General features: G+C 41.4%; 1 protein-coding gene across 11 annotated transcripts in view; it reads right to left on the bottom strand.

Annotated features, from left to right (window-relative positions):
* LPIN3 (lipin 3) overlaps window positions 1–22,277 on the bottom strand; it is a 428,785-nt gene that overhangs the window by 59,470 nt on the left and 347,038 nt on the right. For all 11 annotated transcript variants that reach the window (XM_086932215.1, XM_086932217.1, XM_086932218.1 and 8 more), the window contains 3 exons: window positions 18,312–18,381; window positions 18,096–18,188; window positions 12,549–12,610 (listed from right to left, as the gene is read on the bottom strand). In XM_086932215.1, the coding sequence (XP_086788341.1) occupies window positions 12,549–12,610; window positions 18,096–18,188; window positions 18,312–18,381 (225 nt within the window). The remainder of the gene's footprint in view (window positions 1–12,548; window positions 12,611–18,095; window positions 18,189–18,311; window positions 18,382–22,277) is intronic.

Raw genomic sequence — 22,277 nt, 5'->3', positions numbered from 1 at the left:
ACTACCTACGGGCTTCATGATGTCGAATGCTACACATTCCCAAGAGGATTCACAACGCACAAAATCACTCATGGAAGGCCGTAAAGTTTTTAGTGTTTATACACTGACACACATATGCCAATTCTCTTACCTCCCATTCCACGTCCATTCCAGTCCACCAGTAAACACTTTTCACCCTGGTTTTTGTCTTCGCAAATCACCTAAATGTCCTTTGTGACATAAAATAAAAATCCTTCTCTTTAAAGCTTCTGGCTGGACTAACATTTCTCCACTCAATACATTGGATTCACTGCAAGTTAATACACCCCTTACCTCCCACAATTGCCTTAATTCTTTCAATTCACTCATTGACAGTTATTAGTTATTTATATATTCAGTTACTTTTATAAGTGTCTAGTCCCTATTACACTCTTTCTCCCACTCTTCTTTTTTAAAAGCTTGCACCCCATTATCCCACACCAAGGCGACCCCCACTTCATCTAACAAATCATCTTGCTTTTCAGACATCTGAATAGGATACATGATACAATCTCATAGAAATCCGGCCCAATCCAGACGACACATGGTTCACACCCACATTAGTCAACACTTTAATTAGCTGCTTATGGTGACACTCAATGGTAACTTCCCTTCCCAAAATGAATGAACGAAAATTTTCTAGTGCCCATCCACATGCCAATGCTTCCCTCTCAATCATCGCATACTTTTCATCCGCTGGTGACAAAGATCTTAAAGCAAATGCAACAATTACTTCCTTTCCTTCTTTATTGTACTGTGACAATACTGCTCCAATACCTATGCTGCCAGCATCCATTGTAATCACACTCTTACCCATAGAGTGAAATCTATGCAGGGTAGGTGATGTACAAACCGCATTCTTCACATCTTCAAATTCCTGCTCCCAATTTTTAGACCGTGAAAACTTAACCTTGACTTTTAGTAATTGTCTAATGTGAAATGTTCTCATAGAAACATTCTTAACAGACTTAAAGAAAAATTCAAACAACCCAAGGAAGGATTTTACCTCTTCCTTAGTCCTTGGACACGGGCCAATATCTTCAACAATTTTGCTCTTGGATTGAATCCTCATTGCACTGATCTCATGCCCCAAGTATGTCACTTGGTGTTCTGAGAATTTGCACTTAGAATACTCCACGATAAGGCTATATTTGTCTAATAAAGAAAGGATCTGTTTAAGTTTAGAATCATGGTCATCACTGTCCTTATACATCACCACAATGTCTTCCTGAAATATTAGTACCTGATCCTACTATCCCAAAATATTAAACATTAGACGTTGAAATACAGCGGCAGCGGAGACTAGACTGAATGGCATTCTTGTAAATTGATAGCACCAAACATGTGAAATAAATGCAGTGTACTTCTTGATGTCATCACACTGAGGAATCTGATGGTATGCCTGTGATAGGTCTATAGTAGATCAAAACTCCACACCCCTTGTCTTGGTCAACATTTAATTTATTTTAGGTAAGGGAAATTGGTCAATTAAAATATTTGCCTTAAGGTGACATAGATCAATGCATAATCTAATCATGTTGTTAACTTTCCTTTCCATGACTAACGGAGCTATTCACTTGGATGACTCAACTGGTTCTAAATACCATCCTTTACTAAACGTTCCCAACTCAATTTCCATCTTCTCCCTTACAGACATGGGAATATTCCTGTGTTTGTGTATCTTGGGTATTACATTCTCCTTCAGCACTATCTTGTGTTCAAAACCTTCCATCCTTTCTATACGTCCTTTGAATACTTCGGGAAACTTCACACCTTTTTAAAACCTCCCCCTCATCAAGTCCCAGTACCTGTTCAACACCATTGGGGTCTAGCATAATGTTCAAATTTTTTGGATCATTTCATCCTAAAACCAAAGGACCTTTCTTAGAAACATATACTTGACCTAAAGGTTTCCTATTCTTGAACCTGAATACCAGGTTTCTATACCACAGCATTTCTATAGGTCCACCTGTATAACATTCTGAAGCTATGTCCGCTTCCACAAGATTAGAACCACATTTTTTCTCAAACTTTTCTTTTCATATCATTTCATAAAAAATGTTGAATGGTGAGCCAGAAGCAGCAGCGAACAGAATTCCTACTTGTCATAACCCACATAGGTTTACCCTTCTGATTCCAAATTTCAAAGTTCAGTACCACTTTCTCTCACATTCAGAATACCAGCATCTTCATCCCCATCACTTGAAAATTCAGCAACCTCTTTCTCAATACATTGGACTCTCATTTTTGCATATTTTTCATTTGCAGACATGTACTGCACTTTTGCTTTATAACACGATAATTCCTGTTCTTTGCAAGGTGTTTCTTACTATCACATCTAGAACACCTCAACTATTTCCTCATGAACTCTTTTTCTAATCCTTTTGATAGACTTTAACACCTTAGGTTTGTTCACCATAACTCTAACTACGATTTCACGATCCACATCTGTGATATCTTTCTTGAGTGCTTTAGCGCACCTACCGAGCAACTCAGCCTTTCTTACAACTGACAATACATCTTTCAGAAGACTATCGCCCATTGGTCCATAACCTTTCCGGAATTGAGGGATCATGGGCTGCATTACCACCTGATCCCTAATTAGCTCAGCCTGTACAACTCTAAACCGTCAATCCAGAGCCAGCTTTTTCAATGCAGGTACATACTCATCAATAAACTCATTTTTGTCTTGTTTCCTGTGGAATAACTTGTAATGTGTTATGCCAATGCACACTTTCGGGGGAAAATACATCTCCAATTGGTAGATCCTCCAAACCTCCGGACCTAAAGAGGGTATCAGCAACACTTTCTTCCTTTTCTGCTGATAATTGGCTTGCATGATTAATGGTAGAAAGATAGTTTATGAAATATTCCTTGTACTGGAACAAATGAACCGGTGGCTCTCCTGGCACGCACCAGAATTCTTTAGGTGTATTCACCGCAATGCTTTGTGCAGGAGTTGCCATTTTTTAAAGTGGACTAGTTCTAAGGATGGCCTTAGTCCAATCTTTACCACCCTATAATGTACCATAGGTAATAGCTGAGCACATTTTGCAGAAGGCACACTAGAAGTTACGTCAAACAGGTTTACAGAAGTACTACAAGACTGCTTGAGCAACCCAGTAAAACAAAAAAAGTTTACAGAAGTACTACAAGACTGCCTGAACAACCCAGTAAAACAAAACAGAACTCTGCCTATAAGAATACAAAAATATGCACTACTATAAATACATAAGGTGTTCTAGAAATCAGCACTGAAATCTAGAGTGCTGATGACTGTAGTAATACTAGCACTTCCTATACCAGAAGTTATGTTACGTTAGCCAGTTTTATAGAGCACAGAGCTGCCTCAGAAAAAAGGCGTCCCAGCGCTAAGGCAGAAACATGGAGGCTGATGACATAAAAAAAGACACTAAAGCAGAGGGCAGAAGTGAGTTTTGATGGCCTTACAGAAAGTCAAGTATTTATTCATGGCACGGATAAATAGTGGCAGAGCATTCCAAACTTTGACAGCCAATAAACGGAAAGAGCGCCCGCCCGATCGAGCCCTCCTTACCCGGGGCACAGCCACCAGGTGTTGTCCCATTGAGCGAAGTTGGCACGAGGGAGAATAGGATGAGAGCAGGTTCGACAGAATGCCAGGAGAGGAGGAGTTCAGAAATTTAAAAACGGTACAGAGGGCCTTGAATTCCACTTGGTTGGCAACAGGCAGCCAGTGTAGCTGACGAATAGCACTGGAGGTGGGGCACGTTCTAGGGAGAACAACAAAATAGAAGGGGGTTCCCAATGGGGGTTTTTTGGTTGAGGGCAGGCCAAAGGGGTAAAACAGTAAAAATATAATCCGACACAGAACCCTGCCCGTATAGTATATACAGTTCCTACAAGAGGATCCTAAGGTTCACAAGCGGGTGACAACAGGGAGTGTTAGAGCCAAATACACATAGGAACTTTTTAGATTTCTTTATTTATCAGCCATTCGGTCAGCGACATTTTTTCGAGAGAGTTCAGAATTTTTTTTGTTTAGATAAAAAAGACATTACATATATAACATCTATACAATTTAAATTAAAACAGGGGTCCCACACACACCGCACAATTCAAAACTCAGTCCACATTCATATCCTTTCCACTATCTCTCATTCAAAATTCCTTTCACACATCACATACAAGAAGGTACACGATGCCTATAAGTACAATCAAGATGGACAATGTTGCATTGACAAAAGCACAAGGTGGACAGAAAAAGAATGGATAAGGTCATCTAAATCAGATGAGGATCTGCCACCAACAGGAAATACGCCAACGCGCGTTTCGGTGTAAGGCCCAAATCGGGCCACACCTTTGCCAGGGCAAGGAGGTACCACGCGGTGGGGAGACACACAACAGAAAAAAGGTTAGTAATCACCTCCATCCGGAGGAGGATGGGAAGGGCTTAATAAGTGACTCCCGTTTCAAATTTGAATGAGGGGCCAGACCTCGGAACAGATAAATACAGACAACAAGTGGTAAATCTGTTATCTGGTACTCACATTCTAAAGTGAAATCCCTTGCTGGCATCTTTTTCAAGTGTTTAATTAACTGAGCTATGCTTCCATCAGTTTGTTAGACAGTTTCACAGGTGGGAGAAAGGCCACTTAGCCCATGTAAATAAATATCAGGTCATTACATTTCCAATTGCGTTTGTCAAGTGTGCTTAAAATACACCAGAGCTGCAGACTTATAACTGGGGAACTAGGTTCCAGTCTCTGTGTTGGCTCAACATCCTGTGATTCTGGGCAAATCACTTAACCGCCCTGTGCATAAAATAAACAAATGTGCCCTTGTGCTATGTAACTAGTGAGCAAGTAAAGCGTTCCAATACAGCCGGGTCAATCAATTTTATATATGTCAAAAAATTGTGAGTCACTCTGCAAGGTACCTGAAAAAGTTGAGAGGCAGCCATTTCTTAAGACACCAATCTATGGACTATAACTGGGCCTTTATTTGCGCCAAATGCTACGGTCACTTCCCACTTCTTGCAAGTCTTAAAACTGAAGGTGAAGTTCAATTTGCTGGAATGAGTGACAGGCTGTTGCCCACCTGATCATGAGTAAGTACCACATGGAAGAGTACTGCTGTTGGTGCAGCAGGTGCAGTGGCACCGGTGGTCAAAACCTTGAGGGGCCCATTGATCGTTCAAAACTGCTCTTTTGCACTAGCGCAGAAGCGGTCAAAGGGTCGCACTATGGCAAATTGATATACTACGCAGTACTGCCCTCAGTGGGAAGACTTGGGGATAAAGTAAGCAGTTAGCAGGTACAGACATTCTGCGCAAAGCACCTCTGTAAGACGGTCCTGCCAAAATTCTCCATTTACTGCATGCCTGATGCTGTCCCTGCCCTCCTTCCTTATAGTACCAATATTGGGCTACTTTTACGTTGGCTTTGGGCAAGAGAGTGCTCTAAACATCCGGCAACACTGACAGGGGTAAAAGAAGGATATCTACAACAGGAGGCACAAGGTAACAAAACGGAGTGTGAAATGCAGGTGCAAACAGCGTTCACTCTATATGGCACTCATTCACGAGCTGAAGTTGACAAGCATGGGCAGGACGTGTAAATGGACTTGTGAAGTGTAGAACTTGTCACAGTGCACACAGCACATGATAAAATTAATGTGCCAACAACAAACTCAGCCAAACAGTTGCCACATATTTTGAGGTCCTTTGAAAATCTTAAAACGCGGTAATACACCATTATCCAGAATCTCCAGTGCCTTTCTTCGTCCTTAATGATCTCCGCTGCTCATAGAAAAAACTGTTGCATTGCCTCCACACAGGGTTTTTGAATGCCAATAATCATCATCAATGTTGTAATGAATTCTTCACAACCAGCTCCTTTGCGAATCCATACAGGTTTATAGTAGTACAGCTCAAATATACCACATCGGTGGAAAGGGCCCAGGAGATACAGCCGGTCATCAACTGCTTCTCTGGCCAATATCTCATGGCACCTTTTCATTCTACAATTCCTATAACATGATAAGGTTCCACAATGATATCACTACATTCCACAACTACATACACTACACTAGGGACAAGCACAGTTCGCTGCATTGTTTTGGCTTGAACTTTCGATCCTGATCGATATAACCATGATCTATTTCCACTGTGCACATTGTTGCACAGTTAAGTCGCTGAGGTGCCATGGTTGATAAAAGGAGAGATGATGAAAAACGGACAAGACAACTTCTGAAAGGCTTTGCTTAATATAGTTGCATACTTACGCCCTCATTTACGGGGAACTGGCAAAGGACAGCACCGCAAGGCTTCATGCGGCACTGCCCTATGCCAATGTGAAAGGGCAAGAATGCACCGTATTTATGAAATACAGTGCATTCCTGTCCTTTCCCCATGCACTGGCGCACAATTGGCTGCCTAGCGCCAGTGCAGGTACCCTTGCACCTTTACGCTTGCACCAAGGTGCAAGGGTGTCTGTGTTGCATGCAGGAATAAATCCTGAGAGGCGTTTTCCTCTTGGCTTGTGGAAAAAACCAAGGATAAATACAAATATTTCTCCTCGTTACGCCTGCTCTGGGAAAGAGTAAGGTTTTGGCTCTGCCCCAGTTTGCGTGATTAAGTAAATCTGGGGGGCAGCATCAAAATGTATGGGTGTTATGTGGGAAAACTCACCACAATGCCTATGTTCCTACTGGAGCAGGGACATTGGTGGTTTGCATATTGATGGGTCTATTCTGGAGTGGTTCTGGACAAATAAAAGGATGTCTGAAATGCCACTCCAAGAGATTGCCAGTGACTGGACTATTTGCAAGCTTTCCTCCCATCACCTTTTTTTTGTTTTAGATGGGCTTGGTAGCAGGTCACCTGGCTAAAGAAAGTTAATATCCAATGTCAAAAGGATTTTAGCTGTCACTGCTCAAGCGCCCCATATGCAGCTGCAGGGACTAGGTTGGAGGCCATTTGCATCCTGGTGTGGGATCAGGTCTGTTTTTTACAGGATGGGAAGAGGTTGGTGATTACTGTTCCAGATCTTTTCTGGTCACTCTGGGGCAAGCACACGCAATAGTCTGGACAGGAGCATCAGCAGCCTCTGAGAATAGTTGAACTTAAAAGCATCCCTTAGGGAACCAACCAGCAGGAAGAGTATGGCACAAAATACTCCTGTAAACTACAGACCAATAGCAAATGGATATTACTAACTGAAAAAGCAACCAGCCACCAAATGCAAGAATTCCCTGAAAGAAAATAAACGCAGCATTTAAGATGTACAGGATGCTTTTCAGTCTCTACAAATGATGAGCTAAGAATGCAGGCAGATACTTTGATACGACTAGGCCTATGGGCCACTTATGACATAGCCCACCACTTAACACTACTGGACAGACTTGAGAATGCAGGCACCTAAGGAAAGATCTTGCATTAGATTGCATCCTTCCTATCAAATTAGAGTCACAGTATCGCAAAACCACCTCTGAGCCCTACCACTTGGATTCCGATATGTCCATGGGCTCAACCATCTCCGCCCTTCTCTTGATCATGCAATTCAGATCTCTGCCTGAATAGAATCACTCATTCTTGTTCAATGTCTTGTTGCAACATGGCTGATGCCACAGAAATCATACTCAAATCCAAACCTCAATGACACCATAACATCCAAATTGGTACCACAATTGACTGTGATGAAAGTCTGGATGACCACTAACCACCTTAGGCTCAACCTACACAAAGTCAAAATTCTTGGATGTACAAAATGGATACAGGCACAAAAGATCACAGCCTGGCTTGCAGACTTATGTTATTTTATGAGCAGTTGTAAAGCACACTATCACCTGGGAGGGTGTCCTGGTACTGTATGCAAAAACAAGTCTGGCCTGGCCAGACCTGGTGAGTAAGAGTGTTTGAAGAATCTAGTGATGATACACAAGACTGGGAAGCGGCCAGACAAATGTGTGTCATATAGACCAATTTCGCTGTTAAACGCGGAAGCGAAGATCTTAGCTAAAAATTTTGCAACACGCCCAGCTTTAATGCTGCACAAGCTAATTCATCCAGATCAATCCGGATTTATGCCAGGACGGAACACCTCTCTGAATCTCCGGCGCATCCATGCTGTATTAGGGAGGGCCAACACTGTTTGGGAAAAGGCAGTTATACGGTCTCTAGACACCAAAATGGTGTTCAATATGATTGAGTGCCTTTTTTTATTTGGGGTCTTGGAGAGGTTTGGATTTGGGGAGAAATTCTTGGCGTGGGTCCGGCTTCTATACTCAGAACCTTAGGCCCAGGTATTGGTCAATGGTGGCAGGTCAAGGCCTTTCAATTTACATAGAGGAACGAGACAGGGTTGTCCCCTTTCCCCATTGATTTTTGCCCTAGTTCTGGAACTGTTGGCGATTTGGATAAGAGGCGACCCGATGAGAAGAGGATTAAAAAGGACAGAAGATTGGGAGGATCGAATTTTGCTTTAAGCGGGTGATATCCTTCTTTACCTGGCTAGCCCCTACACCTTCCTACACAGAGTACTACATATTTTCACTTTATTTTCAAAAATATTCGGGTTATACTATAAATTGGGACAAGTCGGTTCTGTATGTCATCTATGGACCGTCTCCCCGACCTCCTAGATCCTGCCGGTTACTACGGAGGGATTCTGATATCTAGGGGTCAATGTGACCACAGACCCGAAGGTCTTTGATGACCACAATCTGGACCCCCCTCTCCGACAACTCAGAGAAGACGTGAAGCACTGGAGGTCTTTGCCCATGTCACTACTGGGCAGAGCGACCTTGTATAAAATTATGGCACTTCCAAGATGTTACAAAATACACCCTACTTAGTGCCCCCAAAATATTTTCAAGCCCTAGATGAGGAGGTATGGACACTTCTCTGGGACGGAGGAGTACCGCGAATAGTGCAAAATAAACTCATTAAGGGCTGGTATGATGGTGAGATTGCCCTCCTGGCACTGCAGTATTATTATTGGGCTTCACAGTTATCGGTGATAAACAAATAGGAACATAAAGAGAAGACTGAGCATGCGTACAGACTAGATAGGCACAACATGAGACCAGGAGGTTTCTGTAGAGCACTCTACGGTGGCAAACACTATACACCAACCTACACTCCAAAATCCACAACAGTCAGGATTTGGCATATAGCACCAGTGGCACTGTGATGAAAAACATGATCACTTTATCCACTCCAGTAAAGGATTCACTCCGATTAGGACTACTATTGCGTCAACCAGGGTTTGACAAATGGGACTGTATCGGCCTCTCAAGGGTGGGAGACCTGTGGAGGGGAGGGAAAATCAAGCCCTTTGCAGATCTCCAGAGAGAGTACGAGTTGTCACAGACTGAAGTTTTTCGTTACCTTCAGATAAGGCACGCCTCAACAAAAGCTATCCCCCGGGGCACAAATCTGCCCCTCTGGAGGACTGACCCCTCGATGATTACCTCAAAGATAAGGTAATATCCTTGACTTTTCAGAAATTGCTTAATAATTCACCCAATACTCTACAGAAAAATCGAGCAAAATGTTAGGAAATGTGGTAACATTTACTGATGAAGAGTGGCTTGAGGTACTTGCATCCCCCCAAGAGGTGGCCATCCGATCTAGATTTAAACTAGTCCGGCTGAAAATATTGCACAGCACATATTACATACCTACAATGGTCAAAATGGGTAAAATAGACTCACCTCACTGTCCCAGGCAATGTGGGCAGATAGGGACGTCTTTTACACTTGTGGTGTGGCTGCCCAAAATTACAAGAATACTGGGGAAAGATTACTGCATGTATGCTTAGTGTGTGCGGGAAACAGATGGAGAAATCTCCCGAGTGGAGTTTATTAAATGTTTGGGACAAGACAGACCTAATAGCGGGAGAGAGAATCTGGGTCACGCTGGGTTTTACAGTGGCAAAACTAAATATCGCAAGGATGTGAAGAGCAAATAAGGCACCAACACTAAAAGACTGGGAAGCAGATATGGACTGATGTATGTTGGTTGAGAGGGTGGTCTATGAGCAGACGATGTCCACATAATTGGACCAAGTTATGGGGGAAGCGGAATTCCGTGAGATGAGCTTTGTTCGTCGATCAGTACCAATGCCCAGACTACAAAGGAATAAGAACGACCATATTGTAACCATGTACATGATAAATGTGATGAGTGATCATTTTAAAGTAATGAAGCGATTGTTGACACTACTGCTGTATTACCCATGTGCTACCGATGAATATGTAACTTGATTTTGCATTTCACACTCAATTTAACTGTATTAATAAAAAAGATTTTTTTAGAAAAGAGTATTTGAAGAGCAGGTCTTCAGTTTCTTGGGGATTTTGAGAACTGAAGAGATGGCACTGATGTGTATCGGCAGGTCGTTCCATGCTGTAGGAGAATTCTCGACTGCTGGCTCTACACATGTGTGGGAATTGTGCTGGTAGGAGTCCAGCAGAGCAGAGTTGTGTGGTAGGTTTGTTCAATGAGATTCAGTTGTTGGGATAAACTGTGCCCATGTCTGTAGGGCTTTAAAGATATGCATGAAGAGTTTGCACCAGACACGTTTGAGTAATGGAAGCAGGTGGTGCTCCCTGTGGTGCAGTGTGATGTGGCTGTGACCTAGGGAAGAGCAAGCACCAACAGAAATAACTTAAACAGTGCTTCTCAACCTTTTTAGAACCACAACTCTGTAGCATGATATAAACTCATGACCCATCTAAGCTCAATGGACATGAAGCAGGCAATGTTTGATGTAACTAGTCAAATGGTAGCACACTGACATTTACAGACAGTACATTTGCCACTGAAATGGCCACTAAAATTGCACAGAGAAACAGTTTTACTGAAAAAACTATATCGCATAAACAAATAATGTATGGAATTCAGGTTTAAGTGAATAGTTATCATTTGCGCATCACCCAAAACAAAAGTGCTGTGGTTTGTTTTGATCATAATAAAATTAATCTTTGCTTAAATCAGACTTCAGAATTCCAAAAATTGTGCTTTAGTTTCACTTTCCGAATTGCTGAATGTGTACAGTTCAGTTCATTTATACATATTTACATTTTGTTATACGTTTCAAAAAGAACATCACACTGTCTTTCCTTACACACTCTGTCCACAGCAAGATTGCCACATAGTTCACTTTAGTTTTCTTTCCTTGCCCTGGCTTCCCTCTCTCCAACATACACTTCAAATATGAGAATGCTAATCTGTGCATTTTTTATTATAGAAAATACACTTGATTACCCCTATGTACGGCTAGCCTCTAAGTTACACAATTGAGCGCAGAGGGTGTAGAGGACAGACTGACACCTGGCCCACACTTTACAGTAATTAGTTGTGTTTTTGTGTGACCCATTTCAAGTCTCATTGAGGGGTACAGTAAATCAATCAAAGTTGGGCTCTCATCTGTGTCATTGTCCTTTGGCTCTTTAATACAATTGAAGTAGAATTTGTACATCGAAGGCTTGATTTGTCCCTCTTACGCGATGGCCAAATTTGCACTCCTTGTAGATGCAATTACCTGATGGATGCAGCTACTTCCTGTAACAGAGTAGGTTTAAATTACCACACCAAATGTTTAAGAGAATACATACAAGGTGGCCTGTGAAAGTAGATATGTTGGACTGTAAACTATTAAAGTGGTAGTGAAAAGCATTTGCTTGAATTAAGTGATGTCGAGTTGAAGTTAAACTATTCTCTTCAAGTCCAGAAGAGCAACTTTGCCTGGTGTGAATATAAAGATGAAGGTATATTGCCATGACCATATTCAGAACACTAGCAACCAGTGCTTTGAATGTCAGGTTGAAACATATTCGAGTTCATTGACAGTCAGAGACCAATGCCAGTGACACAATTCACCATATATGGCAGGTCAGTTTTCAAATCAGCTGACATTACTGAATGTAAAACCATAGTCATTTTGTCATTCCCAATGGAGAATGTCAATCCTAAACACGTTTGGTGATTTTTAATGGAGGAATCTCTTCCTATGATTATAGCTAATTATTTGCAGTCCCAACCTCTGCTACTTTCTGTCATTAGGTAATAAAGAACTTTTGGTTTTGTGGCCTTTTATACTATATCCCTTATTATATATGCCAGTTGGAATAGGGCAAAGAATTTGCTACACTTAGAAATTACCATTACCCTTGGGTAATCACATTTGGTAAATCCCGCCTATTCCCAGTTTACAACAAGAAATTGTGCCTCAAAATGCAATTAACCCTAGCAACAAAGTGAATTCTGCATGTTTTGCCTTTTATCTGGGCTCATGTTTGACCAGCTTGAATTTCTAAGGGGAAACTGTAAGGGTGTGACAATTATCACACAACTTGTATTCCGACGTTTAAACAGGGATCAGAATTTAGCCCTTAACTTTTAATTAGATAACTTGAGCGATATGGATTACTTAATATGATACAGAAAGAGAAACTTCCAATTTTACCTAGAGTTCCACAAAGACTGTCTAGTGCCTTTTGTTTTCCATTTTCCCCCATCAAAAGGCGGAATCTCATTCACTTACCTCTGTTCAGGGACTTCCATCTTGAAACCTGCAGCCTCACTCTTCTCTGTCATGGAGTGCCCCTACAAACAGGAAGTGATGCCCATTAGTAAATATAGATGATTGAGCAATTCTCCTTTCAAGATTAAAATGGTCTTTTGAACTCACCCCTGATTTGCAGATACCCTGTGCTACTAAACCATCCACAACGTATACTTCAAAGTACAGTATGGCATGGAATTTGCTTCATATAACTACTTCATACAGGGCTCTCCTAATGCGTTTAAAACTCGCATTGCATCACTTTCAGCCTTTGAAGGAATAATTAGGGCCTCGGTGAATCCTCATTATTTTGAACATAACTGCACACGTCCAACTCAGTGAAACCTTTGCCTTTTAAAACAAAATGTGCTAAAGAATAGCAGACTAGACCTTTACCAGCCGTTCACTACTCGTATCACTTTATAAAATTTCTCTTTTGCTCAACAACCACTGATATTTTAATGTTGAAACACAAAGCTGTGCTACTATATTTAAGGTACGCTCTGAAACCAACAGCCAACCAGTTACGTCAATCAAACTCTCCAATGTAATGTTGTTTAAGGTTTGGTATAAACGTGGACATAGAAAGGAAGCCATCTAGAAGAACCAGAGTACAGAGCATTAGATTTTAACCAGGAAATCAAGCATGCAATTACTTAGATACAGTTATTCCCATGACTGAGGATATTTTCTTAGGCCTAGCAGTAGTATATTAGGGAAGAGGATGTAGCCTTATGGCTAGAGCGGTCGACCTCTAAGCTGTAGAACTGGGTTCGAGTCTAGGCAACGACGCTCATCATCCTGTGATTCTGGGCAAATCACTTTATCTCCCCGTGCCTAACAAAAATGAATGTGTCCATACAGAGGAATGCTGGGGGAGGATTAGGATGCATAGGTTATGTTTTAAGATTAAAATGTAAGGGACTGTTGAACGGGGTATTTCACCTTTGACCTATTGATGCTGTTGGTGGTCAACCTGAGTCTTCAAACCTACTGTAGGCACACAAATCCCTGCCTATGCCTCATGTAGAGGCGATAATGTTAGAGCTGTACCAAGTAAGACTGTAAGTGATTGATGTAAAACATGGTCTTTCTTTTTTTGAGCAATGTTAATAAAAAAGACTTTAAAAAAAAATTGAATGTGTCCGTCTGTAACGAAACTGGTGCTCATGTAAAGTGATCTGATACCCGATGTATCGGGTCTAGTTTGCGCTATATAAAACTCAAAAAAAAAATTACAAAAAATTTTGAGGTCTAGGATGAGAGCCCAAATTCAAGGTTAGTTTTTATTTAAAAATCACATTTAGATGGGCGCCCAGCCCAGGAAGGCTGGTACTCTCTCCCATCCCCCAACCCCTGGCTACTCTGACACGCTCCTCCATGCCCTCAACTCAGGTCCACCTACACGCCCTGCCATTGCGCCTCATCACACAACACAGAAGGAGCCTTCAGCTGCTTCTCCTGCCAACACACCTGCACCACCTCACCTACAACCCAAACGAACACCAATCTCTGCAACCTTCCCACCACCAACCACTCTAACAGACCCACACATCTCAATCTCATGCCTGCTCCTCAACACTCGCTCACTTGGAAGACAGGCCAAAGCAGTCAGGGACCTGCTCAAGACCTTCGCACCAGACATCCTATTCCTAACGGAAACAAGGCTCACCCCAGGGTCAGCTTCAGACATCGTTGCCATCATCACCGGATCATACAAGACCAACGACACAGACCCAGAGGAGGTATATCAATTATTCACAAGGATTTTTATACGAAGCCTCCACAGATGCCAAAACTAACTAAGAAGCATCTCACCTTCTAACTTCAGGTCAATGCCAACTTCACCCTCCAAGGCATCCTGATCTACTACCCATTTGGACCATGTGCCAACTTCACCACAAACTTTGCCGCACCACTCCTGATCAAATCAAATGCTTTCATCATCCTAGAAGATCTTTAATATCACCTATAATACCACTTTGTGCCCAACTCATGACAGGGGGCACATCCTGTAGCCCATCTTCTCCAATGTTCCCACATCTAGATCGACACACCTACTACTCTCAACTGGTCAGATCATGCCTTCCTAAGTTTCAAGATCGACATCCCATGCCTCAGAAAACAAGTCACTGCAAGCCCAGCCCACCACACAAAAAAAAAATAATAACAGACAGGAACACCTACAAATTCTTAAATACCACTAGCACTAAGCAAAAGAACCTCACAGGCTGCATCAATACACGCTCTAACAGCAGCAAGGAAATATTCTCAATTATGAAGGAATTCTCCACACCTGCAACATCACTTACTCCCTGGAGCTCTACAACAACCTCTCCAAATTCTTCTACAACGAATTCAAGAATATCTACAGAAGCTTCAAGAGCCAGCCAAACTCCAGCCACCTCACTGCCAGTCTATCACTCACTGAGAGCAAACACACCCTGGCTACTTGGGACTACACCACTACTGAGGAAACAACTGAAATCATAAAGACCATTCACTCAGAAAGACATTCAAACTTTGCCTTCACCACAACTTTAACAAAGAATGCTTATACATAAGCAATGTCCTCACCCAGATTTACAACCTCTCTATCAGCACAGCCACTTTACCAGAGACCTGGAAGCCCATAGCCATCAACGACCTGCTAATCGCTCCTACTCTGCCCAATCAAGACCATGGGAAAACCCATCAAGAGACGCCTCATCCAACATCCAACACCAAGTCCTCTACATTACACAATCAGGATTCAGACCACAGCACCTCGCTGCCCTTTTGACGTTTACATGAAGCTACCATCCAATAAGATATCTTTAAGTGGCTCTGCACCTTCTTCTCCAGAAGAACCCAGAGAGCCAATTTGCAACCATACACCTTGAAGACCCGGTAACTCATCTGCATGGACCACAGGGCTCCTTCATCAGACCTAAGCTCATCAATGTATACATGATCCATTTTGCAATATCATCAGAGCCGAAAATATCAACATACTATCATACAAAGACGACTCAGGACTCATGCCATCCCTACCGCACAGGTATAGGGCACAAGGAACAGATTCACATCATGCATGACAATTGGCAAACTGGATGAGGAAAAACTGCCTGAAACTCAACACTGACAAAACTGAAGTGGTTGTCTCCGAAAGAAGAACTCACTATAGCAACTCCACATAGTGGCCCTCAGATCACGGAACCACTCCAACCCCCAGCTGTTAAGCAAACATATCATGTCAACCCTCAGAGAACTTCACTGTCTACCAATAAGTAAAAGAGTACTGTTCAAGCTTTTCAACCCGCTTCCACAAGGCAAGAAGCAAAGGTTGAGCCTTCTCAAAGATCTCAACCCCCCCCCCCCCCCCCCCCCAAAGCCTGCATGACCTACCTATACACATAAGAACCGTGGCATCTCTCCTCGACTTCGCAAGAAATAGAAGACCTTCCCTGTACTTTGACCAGACACCCATAAAGTTCAGTACCTCACCTCCCCAACACAGAGATGCCCTCATAGGTGACACAGTGGTCGGCAAATAGCATAGCATAACTACTGAAATACAAGCAAGGACCATAGAAAGGCAGGGTTTGAGCATTACACATGGTCAACAGAGTCTAACAAAAATGAATAGGTCTTAATTTGAACAATTTCAGAGCCTTCCCATTTGCACTTACTTTTAGTGAGGGTGCAAAGTTTTCTTGTGATGGATGAAGGTCACTTTATCCTATCTGTATTGCTACATGTTTAGCTATCAACTTGCAATGTTCCCTTATTTATGGTTGAATTTGCAGGATATACATTTGTAGGCAAGGTTGTGCTGTTAGAGTAAGGCAATTTTCTGTTTTTTCCTAAAGATATAAAGATTTCTTCCTTTTCATGATGAAAGTTTAATTATGCAAGATATTCAAGCTGATGTCTTTACTCAGAGAATTTATTTCAATGTTTTGTTTAGCGCTACCGGTCATTGTACAGCCACTAAAGAGTGATTGGTGAGAAGGTAGATGCTGTAAAGATGGAAGTCTAGATCTCCCTTTGATTAATCATGCTGATTATTCTATCAACTGACAGTTATAGTCTGAGGAACTAGAAGAAAAATCCATTAAATAAAAGCCGTCTGCTTAGTGAGGTCAGATACCTAATCAGAGGAAGGTGATCACAGCTTTCACAAGTATTAGATCAACATCTATGCACTTCAGCTTTCCTCTCTGAAACAAATGGATACTCTTAGAAATTATCTAAGCAGGAACCTCCAAACGTAGGAGGTTTAAAGCAAGATGAATGATGAAATAGGAATGACAGTTCGAAATGGTGGGCGTAGCGAGGCAGTGACAAAGCGCCTACCAGCACTGGTGACTATTCCTACCCCTTTCCCTTCTACCTAAACATCCTTGCAGAGAGACAATTTCTGGTTACCCTAGGTCATCCCGAATAATTTTATGAACACCAGAAAAATATAGGAAGGTGTACTAGAGTAAATCAATTATATTCATTCAGCCGAATCCTGATTTTTTAAATTCATTGGACATTGTAAAGCAGTATTTCAGGAGTTCAGGCATTGCTCATTTAAGAGCACGGCAATCAGCTTCAACAGGCAAACAACTGACCCAATTTGTCATAATTGCAAACAGAGAATTTTAGGTAATATAAAACATTCCCAACACAGAAAGGAGAACATAAGTGAAAACACGAAACAGGCAGAAAAACAATAATGAAAAATCAAAGAGAAAAAAATTTCTTGTGGGACATCCCTCAATCAGGAAAAGGCAAAAAAAAAAACCTATGTAGGAATTGTTCATGGTGAAGCTTTTCACCGATCAGGGATTCCACGGAGCCACCAGATTGCTGTGCAGCCATAATATTTACAAACCAGTAGAGAGCAGCATATAAGGGGTATATAGTACACAGCAACTGCTACCATGCCAACAAATGGTGATAAAGAAAAAATGTGTAGAAGAGCTAATATATAACCAATTATAATCAATTTTAGATAGAAAATGTTGGACCAATTATCACTGAATCATTAGCGGAGACAGTAAATAAAGGAGAGGGCATCACGGAGATCATTGCATTGTGGCATATTTTCGCAACAATTGACATGTTGAATTCTTGCGAAGAGAACCCAGAGACCAAAGTTAAGGATTGTTGTTTCAGAAGATATTAAATAATAAGAGAATACGATTGAACATGAAAAATGACCAGCACGGATAGAAGACTATGGTATCCAATTTCAACATCTGAAGTGATGCACTTGTACCCAACAGTCATTTGAGACCATGGAAAACATGCTTGGGCTTTACAACACAATCAAATGACCTTTTATTCTGAAGGTCGTAGACAAAGCTACGAGAACCAGTGCATCATCTGGGTTCTTTCAGCAGTACTGTCAGGGGTCCCAAACCAGACTAATTAGAGAGTGTAACCTTACTTTCTGAATCCTGCCCTATCAGGCACTCTATTCAGTTTGGACATTACACAACACTACCTACAATCTGCTCGCTTCTCTTCCCAAATCAATCAGCATATACCTACCTCCTCGACAGTGAAATCTTTCCTTCTCCACGAAAACCACCAGCGCCCTGTCTTCTTTGGCATCTTCTCCTTCATCAGCTTGTCAATGGTGATCTGAGAAGATTGGAAATGGTTGATGTAGATTATGAAAAACCTAAATGGGCTTAAATGTTACCCTCCCAAGTTGCATCCTTCATTGCTAGCAAAAAACACTCAAGAACAAACTTTGGTGGGTACCTTTGGGAGATTCATCTGGAAGGCCTGCAAGGAGAGGATCATCGGAGCAGCCACAGCCCAATTATAATAACTGCAAGAGGAAACAGTAAGAAGGTGGTATAAGGAAGCAAAGCATATAACATATCAGAAATATATGTTAAGGCTCCCTCTGAGAGATTGGTTATTTATCAATTACGTCATCAAAAAAGAGTGAGGGTTAAATGGAACACATCCTTTTCCCCTGGGTAAAAAGGGACGAGCCCTAATAAAGTCAACTGCATCCAAAATCAATCATACTCAGAAAACCATTAGGTTTTTTAGAAGAACCCTCATCCACCAACCTAGTCGGTGGCGTGCTTCATCATCGGGTTTCCACCTAGGGTGCCGAGAGCATCCTAGGTGTGCTTCTATGCCCGATTACAGCGGAGCAGGTATTGTTGTGAGAGGCAGTGAGAAAAGTGAATTTTAAAATTATCTCAAGAATCCCCTCTATTCCAGGAGAAATTTTAATAATGTGGTCCTGGGGCAAGGTTAACAACTGAACATGGATGTTATGGGATAGAATTAATCTTACACATCCTTAGGTTGGTCTACATGTTTCAGCCAATATCAAATAGATTACCAGGCTTTCTTCAGGACCAAAAGTGAAAATCAACAAAACAGAAATTGGTGTGCAGAGGAGATGGGAGCTGCTCCTGAGCACACAATGCCTTGGTTACAGATAGGTCCAATACACACTTACAGTGCTAATTTATGCAATCTTCTTAGTCTTCGCATTTCCCTGTAGGTTAAACTCTCTTTGAGATTTTTAGGATAAAAACTCATTGCCTGGAATGCAGTATTCATGTGAATAAATTTATAGGAAACACTTCGACAAGTGGACCAAATATATATAAAGCAAACAAGTACTGACCCAAATAAACACAAACATATCCATTCAAAATGTATTAATACAAATAAATATATTTTTTATCTCATTTTATTTTTTACATATATATATATATCTGAATATAGAAATGGGATACAGTGACACCAAATGAACATGACATATTTGTGATAAGTTATATGTTTTGTGTAAATTGATTGTATGAGGCATATTTTCTAGCCTCTTTTTTATAACCAAATGAATTTCTGAAAATGTGTTAGTGCACCATTATACATCTGGCGAACCATGAACCTAATGAATTAGGATGCTTAATAGAAACTGACGTAATAACTACGGTATTAACTGCAGTCTACTGAATGTACAGATTTATCTATGTTCATTTGGTGTCACTGTATCACATTTATATATATATATATATATATATATATATATATATATATATATATGTAAAAAAATAAAATATGAGATAAAAAAAATATTTATTTGTATTAATACATTTTGAATTGATATTTTTGTGTCTATTTGGGTCAGTACTTGTTTGCTTTTTATATTTTTGGTCCACTTGTCGAAGTGTTTCCTATAAATGTATTCACAAGTGTTCTGTTTACCCTGATATAGAAAACGCTATTAGGGGTACCTCTTTTTTTGTTGCAAACTGGAATGCAGTATTACCTGTTAAGGGTTTTTCATATTTTTTTATATTTAATGTATACAGTCAGGTCTAAAAAGTTAACTTTGGTATCACTAATACAGCTATAAAACTGTCGATTTAAGTTATTCACATTAACTGCTTCTCCAAATGCATTAGCACTCTCAATATTGTCATTCCATGATAATGCATGATTTTTCTGGAGCACCCGTCCTCCCACAAGCCCATATGCATACACTCATAGCTGGAGGCAAAGCAGGTGCCAGTCTCAGTATCCCTCAGTTGTACACCTCTTTGTTTAATAAGAAAAAATTATTCTCCAAACACCATTTGTTCACAGGCAAAATCATCTGTGTGTCTTTCGAACGCTTCAAGGGTCTCACCCTGAGAAATTTTTTATCACATTTAGACAATCCCTACGGCAAATGCTAGTGTACAAGGTGGCAACAACTAAAGACATGCAGAAGTAATCTTTAAGGTTGGGGATATCATAGATACATTTAAGAAAGTCATCTGGATCTCTAAAATATGAGAATTAGAGGTTACACACATATTCCAGTAAAAATGTGTCTATGTATATGTAGTCAAAGATGCTGGGATCCCCCTGGGGGTGGGGAGTGGATTTTTTGTGTACTTCTGGTATCAAATAGAATACCGGCAACTTGCGATGATAGTTTCTTTTCAAAAAACATACTTTCTTATCTTTACTTATTCACCCGACGCTACCGCAGAACCCAGGCCTTGGGATTATCAAATAGATCCGTGAGGGTCGAGCACAGACAGCAGCACTCACACAACCTAGACAATGGCTAGCAACATCACTGTCGCGCTGGCGAGCGACCCAAAAATAACCACACTGAACGTAAAGGGTCTAAATCACCCCATTAAGCGCAGGAAAATAATTGACTACTTAAACAAATCCAAGAGTGACATAGTCCTACTGCTGGAAACTAAGCTAGACGAAGACAGTTCTAAACTAGTCAGAGCAAAGTGGATTACCCAGGCGGTGTGCTCCCCAGCCACCAGAAAGAGAGGAGGAGTCAAAATGCTCATCTCCAAAAAATCCAAACTCACGATTAACTCACACTCACACGATAGCGAAGGCAGGCTACTGATAACAAGCATCTCAAGAGGGAATGACCAGATCCACGTTACAAACCTATATGGCCCAAACGCGGACGATCTCTCCTTCTGGAAAGGAGTGGCTGAACGCCCTTGCCAAAATACCACATAACGAGCTGCTGATTGTTGCAGGGGATATCAACATGCCCTTAGACCCACTGCTAGACAGACAATCCCACTGTCGCTACCACCCCAATAGCTCCCACAACGGACTCCTCAACATCTGCACGAAATTCAACCTTAAAGACTCATGGAGACTCTCACACCCAACCACGAGAGATTACACCTTGCACTCAAGCCCACACAAATCACACACGAGAATAGACTATATACTAATATCAGGGACCCACACGCACATGATAGAAGAGGCACTAATAGAACCAAGACTTGTATCAGACCATTCTGCAGTCAGCCTGAAACTAGCCAGCCAGCATAATGAGGTAAAGGCGCGCAGATGGACGTTCAGAAGCAGCACTATCAGAGACCCCACGCACAAAAAAGAAATCAGACGCCCTCACCGAATACATGATCACTAATGATAATGAAGAGGTCAGCGTAGACACGCTATGGGACGCTCTGAAAGCTACAATCAGGGGGAAGCTAATTGGCATAGCAGCTAGGATTAACAAAAAGACGAACGTAAGGCTAACTGAGCTAGAAGCAGAAATCAAAAAGCGAGAACTCGAATTTATAAAAGACAATTGAGGGGAAACCACCCTTCAGAGACTAACGAACACCAGATACGAATACAACAGAATCACAAGCGAAAGAGTAGGCCTCTGGTTCAACAGATGCAAGGCACTGAGCCTATGCAAATCCAACAAGGCAGGAAAACTCCTGGCCTCTTATCTGAAATATAAAAACAATCAGAGGGCAGTCACAGTGTTAACTGACACCAACAACAAAACACACACCAAACACAAAGATATTCTAACCGTCTTTAGGCAATTCTACTCAGACCTCTACAGAAACGACAAACAACAAAGATGCATGTCAAAAGTAATTAGAAAGGCTAAACCTACCCAAGCTAGACAACGAGGACAGACCAAAACTGGGGCAGATTTTACTACAGCAGAGAAAGAAACGGCTGCCCGGTCCCTAAAAAATAACAAAGCCCCCGGCCCAGACGGCTACACAGGAGACTTCTACAAATCTTTCCTACCACAGCTTGCACCACTCATGAAAAAAGTTTTTAATCACGCAGCACACAAAGGAAGAATGACAGCATTAATAACAGGAACCACCATAACTGTAATACCCAAAGAAGACAAAGACCCCCAACTACCAAAAAAACTTCAGACCAATCTCCCTCATCAATGTAGATTACAAA

This window comes from Lissotriton vulgaris, chromosome 7 (genome assembly GCF_964263255.1).
Source record: "Lissotriton vulgaris chromosome 7, aLisVul1.2, whole genome shotgun sequence".
Taxonomy (NCBI): domain Eukaryota; kingdom Metazoa; phylum Chordata; class Amphibia; order Caudata; family Salamandridae; genus Lissotriton; species Lissotriton vulgaris.
This window is presented reverse-complemented; position numbering and strand designations above follow the sequence as displayed.